General features: G+C 49.3%; 1 protein-coding gene across 1 annotated transcript in view; it reads left to right on the plus strand.

Moving 5' to 3' along the window:
• The window catches only part of LOC101067096 (voltage-dependent T-type calcium channel subunit alpha-1I-like), an 82,920-nt gene that overhangs the window by 43,484 nt on the left and 18,916 nt on the right, over positions 1 to 20,520 (plus strand). Inside the window, exons 4-18 of the mRNA XM_029836341.1 lie at positions 1,783 to 1,916; positions 3,993 to 4,090; positions 6,685 to 6,844; positions 8,211 to 8,553; positions 8,641 to 8,733; positions 10,386 to 10,707; positions 10,889 to 11,268; positions 15,244 to 15,395; positions 15,508 to 15,693; positions 17,275 to 17,392; positions 17,494 to 17,649; positions 17,732 to 17,822; positions 18,441 to 18,586; positions 18,659 to 19,363; positions 19,858 to 19,958. Coding sequence (XP_029692201.1) covers positions 1,783 to 1,916; positions 3,993 to 4,090; positions 6,685 to 6,844; positions 8,211 to 8,553; positions 8,641 to 8,733; positions 10,386 to 10,707; positions 10,889 to 11,268; positions 15,244 to 15,395; positions 15,508 to 15,693; positions 17,275 to 17,392; positions 17,494 to 17,649; positions 17,732 to 17,822; positions 18,441 to 18,586; positions 18,659 to 19,363; positions 19,858 to 19,958 — 3,185 coding nt within the window. The remainder of the gene's footprint in view (positions 1 to 1,782; positions 1,917 to 3,992; positions 4,091 to 6,684; positions 6,845 to 8,210; positions 8,554 to 8,640; positions 8,734 to 10,385; positions 10,708 to 10,888; positions 11,269 to 15,243; positions 15,396 to 15,507; positions 15,694 to 17,274; positions 17,393 to 17,493; positions 17,650 to 17,731; positions 17,823 to 18,440; positions 18,587 to 18,658; positions 19,364 to 19,857; positions 19,959 to 20,520) is intronic.

Below are 20,520 nucleotides of genomic sequence, written 5' to 3' on the forward strand. Positions count from 1 at the left end.
ATATACCTGGTTTCAGGAGCCAAGATAGACGGTAAACCAGCTATCTGGGCTAAAACTTAGCTTAGCCTCTGCGGCTTCATCAGGTCTCATCGTTGTGCTTGAACGCTGAAGAATTTCAGCACAACGGAGCGGAACCAATTTAAAATGTGATCAAATCACTTCACAGATGCTTAAATTCCAGCCCTAAAGCCGACAGGGTCCCAGCTTAGGACGCTTTGGCTGCGGCGCTGCGCAGCAACGTCGGCGCCCCCCCACGTCTCCTCTGGGTCGTTTGAAAGAGAAAGAACCTCTTTACCCATCAAAGCAGCGTCTCTTCCGTGTTTCCTCCTGCTCTAAATCGAGTGTTCAGACCCAGAAATGTGGCACAAACATTCCTGCAAGCCCGCCGCCGTCTGCCCCCATGCTAGGAGGCTACGCTCCCGTAAACAGCGAGGCCGGCTTCCTGCAGCCATGCTGCCGACACGGCGTCTAAGGAAGTCGTGCACTTTTGACCCAAGCGCACGGGTAAACCGCTGCACTGCTGAGAGCAGGACGTCAGGACGGTCTCGACCCCGTTCCCGTTGACGTCGGGAGGTCGGACAGGAGGGGAACCCGGAAAAACCTGTAATGACTCCGCCCTGCTGTCGCCCGGAGGAGGGCTGACGGGACCTGACGGTGCAGCTGAGGTGGGATTAGGTGTGGAGCCGGTGGGCTGCATTATTTATCAGAGCATCATTTAAACAGCATGTGATGCTGATCCTCTCATCTTTCACATTGTTGGCTGTCAGCCCTGCGCGCGCACGTGTGTGTGCGCGTGTGTGTGTCTGTGTGTGAGCGAACGAGGAAGCGAATTTTCCATCATTAGGAGAACCCCCCTAACCACCTCGTAAAAGGTGCGAACGTTCTATCTCTGAGTTTGTACATCTCACGCTAACCGAAGATAAAGCTAAACACCTAAGAAGCGAGTTTTTGAATCGCTAAACTGAAATGCGGTTTCACCTTGAGGTTGTGGGATGAATAACTGCCGCCGCCGTGCTCAGAGGCTGGGTGCAGTCCGTGTTTGTGACAGAAACGGGAAAAACGTCCTTTCGACTCACTGTCACTGGATTAGCAGTGCTCTCCGGGGATGGATGACAGGTTTGAATCAAAAGCCGAGAGAGCTAAATAGAAATTTAGTCCAATTTCTCATTACCGCGCGCAGAGCTTCATTGTGCTTTGGAATATTCAGGACTTGGAATTCTGTATCTCAAAGTGGCAGCTTGACACAGCCGAGCAGCCCAGGGAACAACACTGGATACGAGTTTTCCCACATAAAAGAGGAGCTTTAGCTTCAGTGAACTGTACACAATAAAGCTAGCACAGCGTACCTCTCCAACGCTTCACCCTCAGAGGTTTCTCTCAGCTTTGCCCTGAATCTTTGATTCGTCTCTTCAATTATTCACCCCTGTTGTCGTTCGGCTAACGCGGCCTCGGTGGGGGCACTCTAGGAATGTTTCGCCGGGGAGACGCGAGCTCATCGGAACCATCAGCCGCGCGTCACGTCTTCAGCGTTGGATGCAGATAATAGCCGCAGACGTCCCCCTAATGGCTGTCCTCACCTTGTCCTAGCATGTCCTTCAACAGTGGGTGGGCTCGGGACAACTCAGTCTGTTTCTGATGAGCGCCTGGATGTGTTTTGTGCACGTTTAACACCAGCTCGTGCTTGACAACCCCGGCTAGCAGCAGCTAGCAGCGAGTTGAATCCTTGACCCCCTCCCCATTTTAGAGGAGACCTATCACTTTTTTATGTTGTCCTTTTTTTAGGCCTTTGATGCTTTCATCTACATCTTCTTTGCGCTGGAGATGGTGGTGAAGATGGTGGCGCTCGGCATCTTCGGCCGCCGCTGCTACCTGGGAGACACCTGGAACAGGCTGGATTTCTTCATCGTCATGGCTGGGTGAGCAAAACCACCAACGTTTTACTGCGGTCTTACCTCCGGCGAACGTGGTGTTTCGTGTCGACGAGGAGGCCAAAGTGTCCGCGTCACGTTTGCCGAAGAAAGACCAAAGAAAACCCAGTAAAGGAAATAGAGACTCCGCCTTCATTCCGAACTATCCTGGGTTTTTTACTCACCTGCTGATACTATTAGCTTAGCCGCGGCGCTCATCGACGCAGCCGTCAAACGCGGTTAAATGCAGTTTGACTCGCTGCTGACGCCTTTTATCGTGTTTCCTGTAACGACGCGGCGTGACAGGAAATCAAGTCCATCTGATGGAATAATGAGGCTTTGACCACAGAACCCCGACGCTAAAATCACACCTTCACCTGGATGGGGGGGGGGGGGGGGGGGGGGGGGGGGGGCACCGTGAGGGATGAGGGAACAGAGCCTCCTCCCTCTAAAAAAATCCCTTTTTAACGATGCCATATACACAATACGCTGTTGTTGAGCTACACAGTGTCCACGTGCTCATGCTACGGGTCATTCTGGGGTGGTTCCGGGCTTTATACATTTATGCTAGCTACTTATGGTCGCTACGACCAGTGGCTCCATACCGCCACTGCAGCTGTAGTTCCTGAATTTCATCGCTTTTCACTGACTCCATCACAGCCAACAACATTTCTCTGCTGTCAGAGACAGAAACGTCGTTATTTTATCTAATTGATGCCTTTTTTGCTGTTGTTGTTGTTGTGGTCGAGAACTCGATGTAACCTTGATAAACAGACGTTGTTTGCTTGACAGTTCAATCAGAGCAGGTTTGAAATCTCTGGTTTTGAGAGTCAGTCTAAGCTTCAGGTAGCAGTTCTTTCATGCTCTCTGTGTAACACGTGCACACACACACACACACACACACACACACACACAATGAGGATGAAGGCATCATCAGCAAAAAAGCGACGCAAAAACCAGAACAATCATGAAAAGGAAGCTTCCGGCACTCCTCTAATTACCCTCCCAAACACAGCAGCCTGATTGATGTGTGATTGATGTTGTTCAGCGCACCCAGATGTGCACGTGCATCAACAAAGCACTTCCAAAGACAGGCACGCAGCAGCAGTGCACAAGCGCGGGGGTACTTGTGATCTGCTCTTTCATGGAGTGCAGGCCCGCTGTCCAGGTGCAGCAACAACGGGACACGTGCTCCATCGAACGCACCGCCGCGGAGCAGAAGTCGGCGTGGCGAGGAAGAGGTGGCGAGCAGGGATCGGCGGCTGGCGTGCGCATCGTGCGCATCTCAGCGGGCAAATGTGGAAAGCGGGTAGTCCAAAAGTTGTGTGGAAAAGACCAAACAGATTGTGGGAAAGACGCGGGTCAGATTAGTGTTGAAGCCCGGCGGCGGCGGCTCAAATCTCCGCTACAACAACTACGCACACACGTGTTTGGCTTTCACGCTTTTAGCAAACAAATGAGAAAAGCTGGCTCATCGTCTTCTGCCTGCGCGCGCACGTGCGCGCGAGTGTCTCCTTCAAAGGTTCGAGATGAATGTACAGAAGCTGTGATTGCTATTAGCATGTTTTGGTGTTCCGTCAATTATGCTAATCCTGTTGGAGCCTATTTACTCCAAAAGTGATTCTCTAAGTAGAAATGTGTGTGTCTGTGCGAGTACACACATAAACACGCACACAAAGGCGCACACACTGAGTGAGCTGCAGCTACTTTCCTATAAAAGTGCTTTGAGTTTGGGGGCACAAACAGATTAGCCATGCTGGTGAAACGACTTGCTAACAGATGCCAAGCGCTGACTGAGCCACGGCCTCCTGCAGGCAACACTTAGAATAGAATGAATCCCTCTTTTTCCACCCGCTCCCTTTCCCCCACTCCCCTTTCATGTCATTCTCCTCCTTTTATGCTTTGTCACTTTATCCCTGCGCGTCCTCGGGAGGGTTGTGTTGCGGGCGTTTAGCGTTGCGACCATTGTTGAGGGTGAGATGGAGCAGGGATCCGCGGTCCAGCTGGAGTTATGATAAGCTTTTGTCTAACTTTTAACCTTTGTCTCATCTTTTTGTGTCCCTTATCTGTGTCCCCCCTCTCTAGGATGGTAGAATACTCACTGGACCTACAGAACATCAACCTGTCCGCCATTCGGACTGTGCGGGTGCTCCGTCCCCTCAAAGCAATCAACAGAGTCCCAAGTAAGAAGACAAATGAAGGAAAAAGAACGATATGAATATTAATCTGTGTTTTTTTTTCCTCTGGTTGTGCTCATTTTACGCTTTGAAGTGCGAACTTGCTGCCGAGCCACGTCATTAGACACTCACCTTATGCTAACTCACACAGACCCACGTCACAGTTTTATCAGACGTGCGCTAATGCTGCTTGGGCGGTCCGGCCGTGCCCACAAACCCAGTGCTCTCATCTGACAACTTTTAGCATTGATTTCCTCATCCTGCTGCACTTTGGTCGGTTCTAAATGGCTCCAAGGGCCAATTAGCCTGTCCGAGCAAACTGGTCCTGCATTTTTAGCATGAGCAGTTATTGTTGCTAACTGTGGATGGTTACACTGGGGCACTTTTTAATCCATCCTTTTAAATGGTTCTCTGAACACCAGACCATGACTCTGCTGATGTTGCACCTGGTCTGCTACGTGGCCCCGACAAGTCCCAGAATTCGGACTCTCTCAGAGTCCCCTGAATCTCTCATTGTTCCACAAAAGTGCACGCTAGGTGAGAGGGATCATCATATACAGGTGATTCTCACCTTCTGAAGGACGTGTCAGCCCAGGAAGACAAACGCAGCAGTAACAACAGTAGCAGCAGCAGCAGCAGCGGCAGCAGCAGTAACAACAGTAGCAGTAGCAGCAGCAGCAGCAGTAACAACAGTAGCAGTAGCAGCAGCAGCAGCAGTAACAACAGTAGCAGCAGCAGTAACAACAGTAGCAGCAGCAGTAACAACAGTAGCAGCAGCAGCAGCAGTAACAACAGTGGCAGCAGCAGCAGCAGTAACAACAGTAGCAGTAGCAGCAGCAGCAGCAGTAACAACAGCAGCAGCAGCAGTAACAACAGTAGCAGCAGCAGTAACAACAGTAGCAGCAGCAGTAACAACAGTAGCAGCAGCAGTAACAACAGTAGCAGCAGCAGCAGCAGTAACAACAGCAGCAGCAGCAGTAACAACAGTAGCAGCAGCAGTAACAACAGTAGCAGCAGCAGCAACAGTAACAACAGTAGCAGTAGCAGCAGCAGCAGCAGTAACAACAGTAGCAGCAGCAGTAACAACAGTAGCAGCAGCAGTAACAACAGTAGCAGCAGCAGCAGCAGTAACAACAGTGGCAGCAGCAGCAACAACAGTAGCAGCAGCAGCAGCAGTAGCAACAGTAGCAGCAGCAGCAGCACGTTCTGAATGATCCACATTGTATGCAGCAGAGTGTGGCTAATGTTTATCGACCAGGGTCCAGATTAGAAATAAATCCACTTTTCTGGAACTGTAGCACGAATCCTCTCACACACACACACACACGCACACACACACACACACACACAGCTGTCCCCTGAGTGAGAAGCACGATCGCACTCTACAGTTATTCCACTGTGTTTTTTTGGTTCCCTCCTTGGGGTCCGAATCGCTAGTTTTGTCGTAATGTTTACGTTTAAAGTGGGTCTAATGGTCGTCCCATTTCGAGACTTTTGGCCACAACGAGTGGAGAATTGAAAAGGTCAGCGGTTTGTGCAGCTTGACGTCTGTCGTTGAACTTGCGGTGGCGCCGCCGTTGCTGTTTTCTCGAAAGCGGTGGAGCGGAGCGGTCGCCTGTGGAGTAGCGCCTGAATGCAGCCCTATACATTGTGCTTTGTCTGTCTTTTACCCCACTTGGTGGTACATTTGCATACCTGGAGGCCCCGTCTCCCCCTCCTCTTCCCCCCCCCCCCCCCACGCACACACACACACACACACACACACACACACACCGGGTGCTGCATTTAATAGCAGTTCATGAGATGAATCAGCCAGAGGCAGAAATGAACGGCTGCAGGAGCCTGATGTGTACACACTCATCTATTTCCACCTCTTTACTTCACTGGCTGCCGTTCAGCACCAGGCTGCTCTCTTGTGCGAGGCAGCGTCACGGATGCGCGTGCTCGTTCTTCTGCCACCGATGATGAAGACGATGAGGAGCGCAACGGCCGCACTCGATGGTGACTTCATAAATAAAGCTCCAAACACGCTCATTTCAAAACGGCCCATATTTTAATCCCCAGGTTTCTCTCCTCTCTGCCTCCTCGTCTGCAGCTGTGTGTGTGTGCGTGAGTGTGTGTGTGTGTGTGCGTGTGTGTGTGTGCTCTCTCACTCTCACTTTCTCACTCGGCTTCTGTTCTGTCATCAGTCTGTCGCAGTTTGGATGCTGTTGTGTTTATAACACATTAACCTACTGTTGAGTTATTAGTCACAATCAGCCGTATGCTGCTGACACACACACACACACACACACACACACACACACACACACACTGTGCAGTGATTCGGTCCCTGCTGTCTCACGTCTCCGTCCAGCCATTGTTTTCCATGATTTGCGTGTGAATATTCCGTGATTGCAGGACACGCGAGGTCGTCCCTGCCTGCCGGGTCGAGGCCCTGCGTTTCTCTTACTGCACCGCTTTTGGTCCCCAGGGCCATGGTTTTAAAGTTTGAGTGAGGTCCCATGGACCCTGACACCATGATGATTTTATCCACTTTTAAAATAAAAGCTTCTCCACCTTCTTTAATCAATAACCAAGCGTCTGCCTCTCGTGCGCAGGTCTCCGTATCCTGGTGAACCTGCTGCTGGACACCCTGCCCATGCTCGGCAACGTGCTGCTCCTCTGCTTCTTCGTCTTCTTCATTTTCGGGATCATTGGCGTGCAGCTGTGGGCGGGGCTTCTGAGGAACCGCTGCTACCTGGAGGAGAACTTCACCCTGTGAGTCCAAGGCCCGGTCCATCTCTGCTTCAACCATGTCAAAGCCACGAGGAGGAGGACCACACAGACGGCACATTAGTACTGTTTAAAATGTTTTTGCAAAGCATCCAAATTGTTCCACTTCCCACTTTGCAACCCAGAATGCGATTAGCTCCCAGCGGCGCCGAGTGCGTCCGCGCATGAGTGACACTCTGTCTACCTCCACGGCAGAAGGGTCTGATGTCACGGCGTCCTCCCAGGTTGTTTTTCAACTCCGACATCAGCTCATTAGCGCAACATTTATGCTGTTGCAGCAAAAACCAGCGGTTTTATGGCCATGTGTCGGGGGTCATGTGACAGGAAGACCAACCAGTCCTGCCTGCCAAAACCTCTTGTAATGCTTTCATGGCTTTAAGTGATGTACAGGACCAAGGGCAGTGTCTGACATCCCAGTACCGTGTTCCTCCTCCTGCGGGTTGTTATATTGTTAGACCCATCATCTTTCAAAGAGTTCCTGTAGATCTTCCTGCTGCCCTGTTCTGCTCTCCGCTAGCAGGTGTGTTCTCAGTGTGAAGCCAGGTTTGGCTGTGCCCTGCTGTGCCGTGCCAAGTCCCCGTCAGGGGGTCTGCAGCCTTGTTTCACGCTCCAGTAGTCTTGACTGGTGCTCTCTCTCCCTCTCCCTCTCTTTTCTTCCCTTCTGCCCTCCATCTTCTCTTCACTATGTAAATTCACCACTCTGAAATCACACGCCGTCCCCTCTCCACCGTCGAATCGATGGCCGGTCTCTAAGCTACTCTCAGTGGGAAGTGCTAGCTTGATGTCACCACTGTTGCTATTGATCGTGGGCTTAGCCTGCACGCACGTGTGCTGTGCATGTGCACGAATGTGACTTGCAGTGAAGGGATGGACTCGCTCCTCGCCGGGCATCAGCGGAGTCGCTCCCGCTCTTTACGAGCAGGATGCAGGAAGGTGAGAGGACCAGATGACGAAGAGGACACGCCCCCAGAAACAAAAAGACGGAGGGTGTCAAATAGAGTTCATCCAAATAAGGCGCGTTGGTTTGGTGAACGTGTCGCGTCAGGATGTCGGTTAAAAACAGAGAGCAAAAACAGGATGGAATTATAATACCTGCTAGGACCTTTCAGGATATCGTACGTTTGCAAATTAAATCAATTCATTAGTTGTTCATCTGCTCACTTTAGGCTCTTTCTGGGTTTCTGATCTCGTTTTCATCCTTATTGATCATATTGTAGCTGCATCCAAGGTCACCAGGGCTCAACAGAAGCTGCCACCTTTCATTATTGCTAGTGACTTAGCATCTAATTCACCGACGAATAGTAAACAACTGTTTAATTTCAGTGCTAAAGAATCTGTCTCCCCACCCCAGCTCCTCAGGCATGACCCTGCCGCCTCCGTACTACCAACCAGAGGAGGATGACGAGCGCCCATTCATCTGCTCGTTGCCGTCCGACAACGGCATCATGTCGTGCTCCGACGTACCGGCGAGACGCGAGGGAGGGCGGACCTGCTGCCTGGACAAGGAGGACGCCTTCTACAGACAGGCTCTAGGCCTCAGCCCTGAGCCGCTGGCTAACGGTAGCGGTGAAGCAACAGGACTGTGCATCAACTGGAACCAGTATTACACACGATGTCACACAGGAAGCTCGAACCCCCACAAAGGCGCCATCAGCTTTGACAACATCGTCTATGCTTGGATCGTGATCTTCCAGGTACGCCCCGGATCACTGCGCTCCTTTTGAAGGTGAGCGAGCTTCTTCTTCACAGGATTTGGAGTGAAGCTACTTCCTTTTTTCCAGGTCATCACTCTGGAGGGTTGGGTGGAGATCATGTATTATGTTATGGACGCTCACTCCTTTTACAACTTCATCTACTTCATTTTACTCATCATTGTAAGTACCGCACGTTCCTTCTTCTCTCGTCTTTGTGTATTAACGGCATTTGAATCTCTTCCATGATTAAAGATTGGATTAATAGGGTTTAGGTTGCAGTTAACAGCATGGTCTCGATTTTTGATTCCTTTTTTCACCAGGCCAACCAATCTCCTTTACTCGCACATGTTCTCCTTCTCAGAAATCCCAGACAAGAGTTTACAGAAATTGCTTTGGGAAATGTGCCAAAAAATGAGGTGAAAATAGGCCATTTCTATTCAAGGAAGACTCAGGTTAAGAGCTAATTCAGACCTAGAACCCATTTACACAAAGGGGGCCTGCTGAAAAGGGTATCTTTTTAAAAAAAAAAAGAGTATTACATTCGCATGGAAACATTTTCCACAATACGTTGAACTCCCTGTTATTTCCATGCCAGACCACTAGTGGGCGACATGCTTAATACGATGTAACCAGTGAAACTACTACTCATATACAAAAGAAAAACACACCGCTTAAGGTTAAACCTGAACAGAGGGAGAAAAATTGAAAACAAACTGGGGCAGAAACTACATATTAATGGAGCACAATGGAGCGAGGAGGAGCCGCACACCTCTGCTGCCCCCGGCAAAGGTGGATTTTCACTCCTGTTGGATAAGAAATTGAATAAGAAGTTTCTTATTGAAGAGGAACTCTCATAATTTCTTCCCACTTATGCTGCACACAGTGTAGAACGGGACAGGAATGCCAAGTCCTTTTCATTCATAGGGTGTGATCAGGCGTCAGTGATGCACGGGGTCATCAGAGACGAGCTCTGCGGCATCGGCGTCACCTCCTTAATTGTTAACGTGTTTAGAGATGTTTAGGCTGTTCCCAACAACTTAAAAGGATAGTCGGAGGGTGGGTTGAAGGTTAAGGTTTTGGGTCAGGATTGTGGATTTAGGAATGAAAAGACAAGTAAACTAATTCACCTGTATGTTTCCTCTGTGTGTGTGTGTGTGTGTGTGTGTGTGTGTGTCTAATTAACATGATGACTGCATTATTTTCATGACAAAGCTGTGATTTTAACAGCGATTCCCAAACTTGACCTCCACATCCACTCTTGATGTGTGCTGGTGCTGCAAGCTGCCATCTTCAGACAGCCAGTGTCTGAGCGTCAGGATTACATCATTGTTCTGCAGTCCAGTAAAAAGCCCTGGAGTAATTCCAATTACTGCCACAGCTGGACAAATGATATGAAAATAAAAGCACTTTTGCAGGGCCAACTTCAAGAATGCTTAGACACGAGTCAAGCAGGCGACTGAGGGGAGATAAAGGAGACATTTGCTGTACATCGCGTGCGTTGGAGTCTGAGGAATGAGAGGAAGGGAGATCGCCAGTTGCCGGACAGCAGTCTGGGGTTGTTTTAGTTCTGTCTGTCTCTTCCAATCAGCATGGATTTGGTAGGAGGCCAGCCCTCAGCGACCTTCGGCATCTATGCTAACATTTCCACAGGCGGATTGGCAAACATTGTTAGGATCAGGAACTGTGTAATCCTCTTCTTTGCAGGTTTCATGTTTCTTAAATGTGTATCATTAGCTTTAGCCATAGCTAAAGTGGTCCGGCTACTAATTCTTCTCGGTTGAATCACACCCAGAAGTTGCCAAAATGACCAATGCTGTCCGACGTCCATCTAGATCGGCTCGTTCTTCATGATCAACCTGTGCCTGGTGGTCATCGCCACCCAGTTCTCGGAGACCAAGCAGCGGGAGCACCAGCTGATGCAGGAGCAGAGGGCCCAGTGCTTGTCCTCCTCCACCCTGGCCAGCATGGCCGAGCCCGGAGATTGTTACGAGGAGATCTTCCAGCTGGTTTGTCACGTCCTCCGCAAGGCAAAGAGGAGGTCGGCGGCGCTCTACTACACACTGAGGGGCAAGCCACTGCCGGCTGGATGGAGCAGGAGTAACAGGCACGGTGGGGGCAACGTGAACAGCGAGCACCAGTTTAGACATCCGAGATGTGAGTACATCATCGGCTTTGACAGCTCAAAAAAAAAGCAGGGATGGCTACAAACACGGCGGCTTTTTCCAGCACCACGGCCAAACGGTTCTAATACATGTTTGATTTGAACAAATGAGGTTTAAGGCTGCTAGTTAAGGTTTGGCTACTAGGTTTATCACTTGTCTCTGCGTCTCTGTAGCCTCCCACTGCCCACATCAGAGCAGGCCGGACCACAGCTCCCAGCCGTCGGCCAACCCCATCAGCCTGGCCGTGCCTCAAGGCCCCGACGACTGCCCGATATGTGCACAGACGGAAGGGACCAGGGCACAGGGGGACGGCTTCAGTGGGAAGGACCAGGAGGAGGATGCAGTGAAGGAAATGGACAAGGAGGAGAGCCGGCAAGAGGAGAATGTAGGGGTAAAGAGGAGGAAGAGGACCTGCTTCAGATATTTGAGGGACATTTGGAACGGTATGAGGAGGAAACTCTGGGGCATCGTGGAGAGCAAATACTTCAGCCGGGGCATCATGATCGCGATCCTTATCAACACTATCAGTATGGGAATCGAACATCATAACCAGGTAAGATCTGAATCTTTAGTTATTATATTACTATTGCTCTACTATTACTTTACTATTACCACCAATATGGTTTTAAACAAGCCAGTTTTGATCAGTGTCTTTTTTGAGTGTGAAATTCCGCCTTCCTTTGAGCCCTCGGCTCATGCAGCACGATGTCAGTCAGAGTGGGTGAGCCTAATAATTTCCCCCCTGACTCCCACAAATCACCGCAGCGGCGTGAGATAAACTGCCATCCCGTCCGCTAGAGCATCGCTGCTATAAATACAATAGCAGACGACATTCAGAATGATGTGTGGGGGAGACCAGCGGCTCTGTCAAGCAGCGTCCCCACAAAGGTGGAAACATCCCTGGTGGCGGCGGAGATAGAGTCAGTGCTCAACACCGGCGCCGGGTCGCACGCTTGCACGTGTATTGTGGTCATGCTGGTATATTTACCAAGGCTTTTTGGGTCAATGGTAGCTCAGGCTGTGTGTGTGTGTGTGTGTGTGTGTGTGTGTGTGTGTGTGTGTGTGTGTGTGTGTGGGCGGGGGGGCTGGGCTGAGAAGAGGAGGGTTCTTGGTTCGAGTCTCAGTACAGACAAAACATGGAAGGTGTTCTGGTAATAGAGGAGGTGCCAGAACACCTTCAGAGCACTGCAAAGGTACCCTCGATCAAGGTACCGAACCGACAAATGCTCACATGGGGCCCTGCCATGGAGTGGCCACTCATCCAGGGTTGGGCCCTCCCGTCGCCCATATGTGCCCCCTCCCAGTGACCCTGAAAGGGATAAAGTGGTGAAGAAGATGAGAAGTGGCAAACTTTTTCTTCCTAAAGTCCTGTCCTTGTGTTTGATCTTTCCATGCTTGTTCTTCCTCGCCAGGCGTCCTCCCTCCATGTTCCCTCCCTTGTTTTCTCCATAAATCTCTCTGTGCACCCTCCCGCTGCACACCCCCCACCCCCAAATCCTTTGTTCCTGCTGTCTCCCTTCCGTTCCGCCTTACCCAGAGTAGCTGATCTACTCTCTGACTTTTTTACCTCCCTCCCTCCCTCCCTCCCCTCCTCTTCTCCTCCTCCAGCTCCCTCTTTTTCTCATCCTCCCACCCAGTCTTTGACTGCACACAGAGTAGTTGTTTTCTCGCATCTCCGAAGACTCTAAAAATAAACGGGGGTTGAAGGGAACGGCGAGGAGAAGAGCGAAGGCAGACGCCAGTTACGCAGCACTTTTCAGCTCAGTTCCCAACGCTCTTCTGCGTGTGAGCGGGAGCGCGTGCACTGCAGTGTATCGCATGTATGCAGGGACACACACGTGAATTATCCTGCATGTTCTGCCAGACACATCTGTGTTTCTGACTCTTCAGATTTGCCACCAGCAGAGGCAGGAGTGGCGGGTGGAGGCTTTGCTTTTGTGCTCTAACTTTGGGAGCTTTTTAAAAAACGTGCACACATGCTTAAACCTGAGCCCCCCCAGGCACACAAAATGGCGTAAACAGGTTCAAATGCGCCACAACTGATCCAGCTGATCGTGGCGCTAACGATTTTGAGATACTGCTAAATTTAAAAGAATCACGAGCACAAACAGGAGAATCCACCTTTTGTTTGTTATTGACGTCAATCTACACGGACACGCACAGAAGAGGTATGACAGCTTTAGTAGTGCGCATGTGCAGGTGCCTCCTTTTTACAGAAAACTACCATTTTACCTGTTTGCACACCGATGGGGGCGGGGCTTTTTAAAACACCCCATTCAGGAACCTATTTTTGAAAGGTTCCATTTTCAGACACTATTTCTGCGTAGACTGACACCCTAAAGATGATAAACTTGAACTATTTTCTACTGAAAAGTGTTTGTGTAAATGTTCAACCAGAACTGCCAAATGTGAAATGCCTTCAAAACATCAAACATTTTACAGTGGGGCCGTGTCCCTCAGCGGGGCCACCGTAGGGGTGCTAGTGGGTTCTCAGAAAATAGAATTATTGCACTCTTATGAAATATATTATAGCATTGCATTGAGATCTTATCTACCTATTAATCTTTCAAATTTCCTTTCTGAAAACATGGTTTTTCACGTTCTAATCAGTGTTGGCCTCGAAGTTTGCGCTTGTCATCAAGCTGCTCTGCCCTTTAACTAGTGTGTCACTAGCTAGCACAGAAATGGAGTTTTGACCAGAAACAAGACCAACAGTCCTGCCGTGAAAGAGTCTGTTGCATCAACAGCACAGAATTAAACCATTAAATAGTGAATAAAAATATTTCTAGTATTTTCTAAACTGACCCCCTGTGGGAAATATCTGTGGCCTTGCGAAGGGGCCCCTGGTCATAAGCTAAGGGTGTTTTGGCGGTGTGGCATGTAAATGTTTGGGAACCCTTCTTTAGAAAACTACAAAATCTTCTCCTCATGAGCTGCATAAGACCTTGACACTAAATGAGAAGGTCCAAAAATCCAACAAAGACTGCCGATTGCCAGCAGGCCACTTACCATGCTGCAGTGTACCAGTTTTGGCACGGGAACCTTAGTTTTTGAACCATTGGTGAGGAATAATACCAGCGTGTACTGTATATATACAGTATGTCTCTATATATTGTACTGTAGATACCACACAGTAAAGCACCATCATCCTCCTGAAGGAGACTTGAAATCGATGTTGCGTGGGTATAAATATTTGTGGAGACTGGACTGCAACACAGACTTTGCAGGAGCAGGCGGTAATGGCCTGAAATCCACCAGGAGTGGGCAGAATGGGAAAAAAAAGAAAAAGAACGCTCTCTCTTTCTTTCAGCAAGATAAAACTTGGTCCCTGCACCCAATTTAGTTGCAACTTCGCCAAAGGTCCGTCTCCAAAAGAGAGGGCAAAGATAATTAGGGAAGGGAAGAGGAAAGGAAAGAAAGGAAGTCGTGATCGCTGAGAACAACTGTGGTGTCGGGAGCTGCGAGGGTTCCGTCAATAGCAATAAATCCCAAATCCTGTTTTTCCTGGTGACAGGCGCTGCAGATGTGAGACGGGTCAAGGTTAGAGCCAACTGCCTGCAGTCTGAATGCTTTTAGCCGTGCGTCACTATTGATTTTTAAGTGCTGATATCTGAGTTGTTCAGAGGTGATAAATGTGGTTGATCTCCATCCTCACGCTTCTGCAGACGGCCTCCGCAACAGTCGGCCCGGTGGGCTGTTCTGCTCTCCTGTCCTGGCATCGCCTTTATTATTTTTCCATCCTTGATCGAGTATTTGTTTCCGGGCGTCCCCCCCCCCCCCATACACACACACTCGTGGATTTTGCTCCTCTCCCCCCGGCTGAGTTCTTCCTGCAGCTCTGAGCGACAGGAGGATATTGATCAAGGAGAGATGGCCCTGCCTGATAATGAGACTCCGAAAGAAATAGGAGGAGAGAGAATTCAGGAGACAGAGCCGGATCAGCAGGAAAAGAGGTTTAGAGGAGAGGGCAGAGAGGGTTTTCCTCTGACATGGTTTGCTAACTCCTTGTGGTTGGTTTCTTCTCTCTGCGGGCTTTGATAGCAACAAATGAACACAAAATACACTGAAATGAAACAACTCTGCTGGTGTTTGGTACAGTTGTTGGACTCATGTGCACCAAACTGGTTTCACCTCCCTCCTTTTTCCTGCCGCAGCGTCGCTGATATGAAAACATCTCCCTGTATTTCCCGCTCTCCTCTTCCTACGGCCTATACTCAGTCCCCGATGAAATGTATGTGTTAATTTTGTTTTCCAGGCAGCGAAAACTCCCTTTTTATGCAGCTGACAGTTTGAGTGACAGCCTTTTTCATAACAGGCAGCGGAACGTGATGCGGCGCGCTTGTTTTCCCTCAGAGCGGCTCCCGGGTCCTTTGTTGCAGTGGTTTATTATACTTTTTTCTTTGTTTCGCTGCTCTATTTTGAATGCGGGGAGCCATTTTATCATTTCAGTTCCTTATGATCTGCTTTGGAGTCTCAGTGAGTTTTTCCTGCTTCTGCCCCCCCACACACACACCTCGCCTCTACCCAGCCCGACGAGCTGACCAACGTCCTGGAGATCTGCAACATCGTGTTCACCAGCATGTTCACGCTGGAGATGATCCTGAAGCTCACTGCCTTCGGCTTCTTTGAGTACCTGAGGAACCCGTACAACATCTTTGATGGCATCATCGTCATCATCAGGTGTGTGTCCGGTAACGCGTAACCTCCCTCGAATCTGTCCGGTTTCCTCAATCGTGTGTCTCTCTGGTGTACAAACCTCTGACCCAACATCACCGCTGGACTCAAACCCCAGCGTGTGTGAGATCATCGGGCAGGCAGACGGCGGCCTGTCGGTGCTGAGGACCTTCCGCCTGCTGAGGGTCATCAAGCTGGTGCGGTTCATGCCTGCGCTGAGGCGGCAGCTGGTGGTGCTGATGAAGACCATGGACAATGTGGCCACATTCTGCATGCTGCTCATGCTCTTCATCTTCATCTTCAGGTATATTTACAGCACATCTGGCCAGTTTAGGGACTGATGTTATTGGGCCTAAAGTCATCAACAGGTGGCTCTCCTGGAGCTCATTAAAATCATGAGAATTATAGGATATCAGCCAGTTATGACACAAGACAAAACTTGAATATGGAGCAGACAGACGTAGCCTCAAGCCTGGAAAAAGTTTTTTGCAAAATAAGAGGATTAAAATTTCCAATTACAGGAGTTCCATTCCAGTTTCCTCAACGTTGTCAATGTGGGTTTGGGTTTTTTTATCTCCCGTTTTTCTTTTTCGACTAACTTCCTCTAGCACGTAGCTGAATCCGGATGCCTCCGTCCGCCTGTCGCGTGCTTTAACCTCTGCATTCCCGGAAAATCAGACGGTTACACGTTGATTCAGAGGACAGATGGCGATTCCTCCACTGAGCCTCGATATTGGGTTAATTTATGGTGTAAGACATTTGGGAAGAGGAGTTCAAACTCAGAGACTCAGTTCAAACTCAGTTCACTGATTTCAGCAAAGCAGAAGCATCTTAAAAATGTCCTAGTGGGCTGATCGTCGGGACAGGTGGGGGGTGGCTAACAAAGCATTTGTTCAGTGGGTACACGGCACTCAGAGGGACGAGAAAGAAAATTAGCAAAGCGGCTTCAGGGGAATCATTAGACTGACACTCTATGGCACAGGAAACGACACCCTTAATGGAGGAGTTAGCCGTCACCTCTTTACTTTATTTATGTGCAGCAAGAGCACGTGACAGAGCTGCGAAAGGTCAAATTCCTTAGAGCAAAGTTTGAAAACAACCCCCGTTTCACCAACCTGCCCTAGGGATAAATAAAAAATTAGGGATAAATTAAAGCAGATGTTTACTAAATACAATGAAATAAAGGGCCAGAAAATAAAACAAGGTTTTATTACTGCACATTACTCAGAATCGGGTTACATTAGCCACTGATGCATCATCTTCATAACACAGGAAACATGAAAAACAATAATGATAGAAGTACTAAAGCGGAGCCTACAATAGAGGAGTTAATTGGGGTATTTTATTTTAAAGACTGAGCGCAATCCATTGTTATCACACTCCACCACACTCGAGTTTGAAAACCTATATCTTAAAAAATAATAAGATTGTAATAATGCAAATTATTGTTTGAATCACTTATCACAATTGTTGCAGGTGAAAATCATTATGACCTGAGCAATATGAGTTCCACGGCAGCATAATGCCATTGGCCCGCTACTGCTTGTCTCTGTGTGAATTAATATTGCTGTGTGGGTACTTTTCATTCACTGTCTTTACTTCTGCACTTCAAGCTTATCAGCATTTAACCATATGTATTCAAAGGCCAATACCATCAGAGCTATTTGCTGGCCAAGTAAGTGTCATTTGCCTAACAGTCATTGTAGCTTTTAGTGATCATTTAATATAAAGAGTCAATTAGCTGGGATGTTACCTTTAAAAGCTTGTGTAACTAATGTGGCCTCGTTTGCTAATGTAATACACACCTTCCGCTCTCTCCAGGGTAAAATTAAAGTCTTTGCTCAGTCTTGAACATGTAGAAAACTCATCTTGTATTGTGTTGTAGTATTCTGGGGATGCACATATTTGGCTGTAAGTTCAGTTTGAAGACAGAGGCGGGTGACACCGTACCTGACAGGAAGAACTTTGACTCCCTGCTGTGGGCCATCGTCACGGTCTTCCAGGTAGGGCAACAGCTTTGCTTTCTGCGTTCAGCCGAGTTTGTCGAGCCTGAGCTTTTTAGTAGGTGTGATATGTTTGAATCCCGTGTGTTGACACCCTGCAGATCCTGACTCAGGAGGACTGGAACGTGGTGTTGTACAATGGCATGGTTTCCACCTCGCCCTGCGCCTCCCTCTATTTCGTAGCTCTTATGACTTTCGGGAACTACGTGCTTTTCAATTTGCTGGTGGCCATCTTGGTTGAGGGTTTCCAAGCGGAGGTATAATGATCGCACTCGGCCAGCTTCAGATGCTGGAGCCACTTCCTGTGTATTAACGTTTGTGGTTTCTCTCTCCTAACAGGGCGACGCTAACCGTTCCTACTCCGATGATGACAGGTCTTCTTGTAATTTTGATGAAGATGATAAGCAGAAAGACTCTCTTCATCTCTCAGGTATCTATGTGCTATAGTTTCACTCCACATTTTCCTTTCAGTTCAGGTGCCTTCCTGTATGTCTGCTCCTGGTCTTGCACCCGGTGCACCCGTGTGTTGTGGCTAAACCTACATTTTAGCTGACCAACGTGTTATCAATATCAGTAGCCCCTTATATAATGTGTAGGGGTACCATGGGAACAAGAGTATAAAAGAAGCTACCAGCTTTTTTCATTTTTTTTTTCTTTAAGAAACAAAATGTCAACTTCGGTGTGCAGTATAAAGCAGCGTGAAGTAGTCATCTAAACATTTCTCTCCTGATATCAAATGTACCTTTTAAATGTCAGCTTACCTGGGTGGAACATATTCCGAAGGCTATTGGCTCCTTGAGACCCATTCCTGAGATGAGACTGAGATGTTGCAAGAGATATTGCTTCATGTCCTGCTCCTGTGAGGAGTGAAATTGACCAATCTCTGCTTCCTTCAGCAGGCTCTAGTGTAATTTTGCGACAGTGTAACAAGCACTGTTTGTCTGTAGCAGCAGCACGCTAGCAGCAGGGGTTTAGCGCTGTTTTTCTCTCTAAAATCTCTATTACTCATTACTTTTCTTCCTCCTTGTCTTCACAAACTTTCAAACAGACCCTAAGATCAGTACTCTGACCCCAAACGGACACCTGGACCTGCCCCCGGCCCTGATTCACGGTGAGACGATGACGTTTGCTCTCGGGTCCAGGAAGAACAGCGTCATTTCCCTGGGTAGAGCGAACCTGGAGCAGAAAGCGGTGGTGAGTGCAAATAGCGATTTGCAACAGTAAGAACAGCAGAGTTTTAAGAGCCTCCCTCATTCTCTTCCTCAGTACCCTGGTTACCACAACTGGGGGCGCCCGCTGCCTCCCCATCCTCAGGCACTGTGGGCCCGACGCTCCAGCTGGAACAGCCTGGGCAGGTGTCGTCCTTGCTCCTCTTCCTCCCCCTCTGCCAGTCCAGCCTTCACTCCCAGGCCTTTCTATGAGTACGGCCTGGCGGATCTTGGCGGCGTGGTCGGAGGAAGCCTCCGTATCCGAGGGCCCCGTGCCTCATCGCCACGCCGCCACCTCCACCCCGTCCAAACAGATGAGGAGCAGTCCCTCCTGTCTCCTCCTGCCTCCCATTCTCTCCACCCTCCCTGCACTATGCTCCCGGGCCACTTTGTGCCCAGAAGAGATCGCCGCGCCCTCTCCCTGGAACTGCCTCATCTACTACAAGTGCCCCCACACCTGGCACTGCCATCCCGCCACCTGCTGCCCCCTGTGGCGTTCCATGTTCACCAAAGGCAGAAGAGCTTCTCTGGAGGGGTGGCATTCAGCAGCGGCGGTGGGCTCGGTAGCCTGAGCGGCCTCGGGGACTTGCACCAAGACTGTAACGGAAAGACTCCTTTGTCTCAGGTTCTCCAACCCCGTCCCAGACACTCGGGCGAACAAGCGGAAGTTTTGAACCAGCAGAGTCACCTGGCGACTGACGTCTTTCCCCAGGTTAACGCCCGCATCAAAAACCAGGAGGACCTGGACGATGATCTGGACTACGTACGTCCATTTAAATTGCATTTGAATAGCTGAAAGAGACAGAAATTACATGTTGGGGTCGCAACTCTCAACCAATAGCTTTGGTGTTTACAAGCTCAAGGTGTCACCTCCAGCTCTGATGTACAGAAAGCCTGACGCTCCACCACCTGGACCTCACGGGAGTCCCATTGTTTTCGCTCTAAATAAGTCTGCGCGTGATAGAAACAAGGTTAATTAGACGCAACTATTTAGTCGGCGGGGGAGCCGCCATACAGACGGAGCTACTGTACGATGCCCTGAGCTGTTGCTGCACTATAGAACCGCTTCCTCGCTCATAAATAATTGGAATTATGAATGCAAATAGGCAGTGTCTTCCGTGTTTGTGTTTATTGAACGGCGCTACAGGCTGTTTGTTTACGTGAAGGAGCCGACGTTGATGTTTCCAAACACCCCCACCATCGCCCCCTTGAGGAGAAACACATCACTCGTTCTTCCCATTTCTTCTTGCCTTGCAGAGTTTGTGCTTCCGCATCCAGAAGATGTTGGAGGTGTACAGGCCGGACTGGTGCGAGACCCGAGAGGACTGGTCCGTCTTTCTGTTCTCTCCACAGAATAAGTGAGTGCCCTTTTTTTGCCCCTCCTTTTTCGTCTGTCCCCCCCCCCCCAGCTCATCAATAGGAAGGATGGGCTTTTGAGCCTGGACTCCATTAGAGCATCGATTCCTGCTATTTAAATAACACAGAGATGTTTCCTCATGTTAGAGCTCTACAAAAGAGGTTGAATGTAACACCACTGAGGTGAGATTCATGGGACCGGGGGGGAGTGGTGGGGGGGTGGTGGCTGCCTTGTGCCTTTAAAATAAAGAGGCTTTTAAACGTGCGGGCTCTGGTTCCAGCCTCTCCTCATGGTTTCATCTGTTCCAGTAAACACCACAGCAGACATTTAATTGCTTTTTGGCAGCTCTTCCATGACAATTTTTGAAATGCATATTTTCTCTGCCCCCCGCTCTCTTATCTCTCCATTTTCCTGTCGGGACGTACTCGGGAGTCTTGTTCTTCAGAGAGTGCCGTTAATGCAATTTGTTTTGATTAGAAAAGATGTAAACAAGGGCTGAACGAGGATGCCCCCCCCCCCTCCTGTAAACTGTCTGGGAATCTTGGCCGCGGCGCGTCGTTTCT

The sequence above is a fragment of the Takifugu rubripes genome, chromosome 5, assembly GCF_901000725.2.
Source record: "Takifugu rubripes chromosome 5, fTakRub1.2, whole genome shotgun sequence".
NCBI lineage: Eukaryota > Metazoa > Chordata > Actinopteri > Tetraodontiformes > Tetraodontidae > Takifugu > Takifugu rubripes.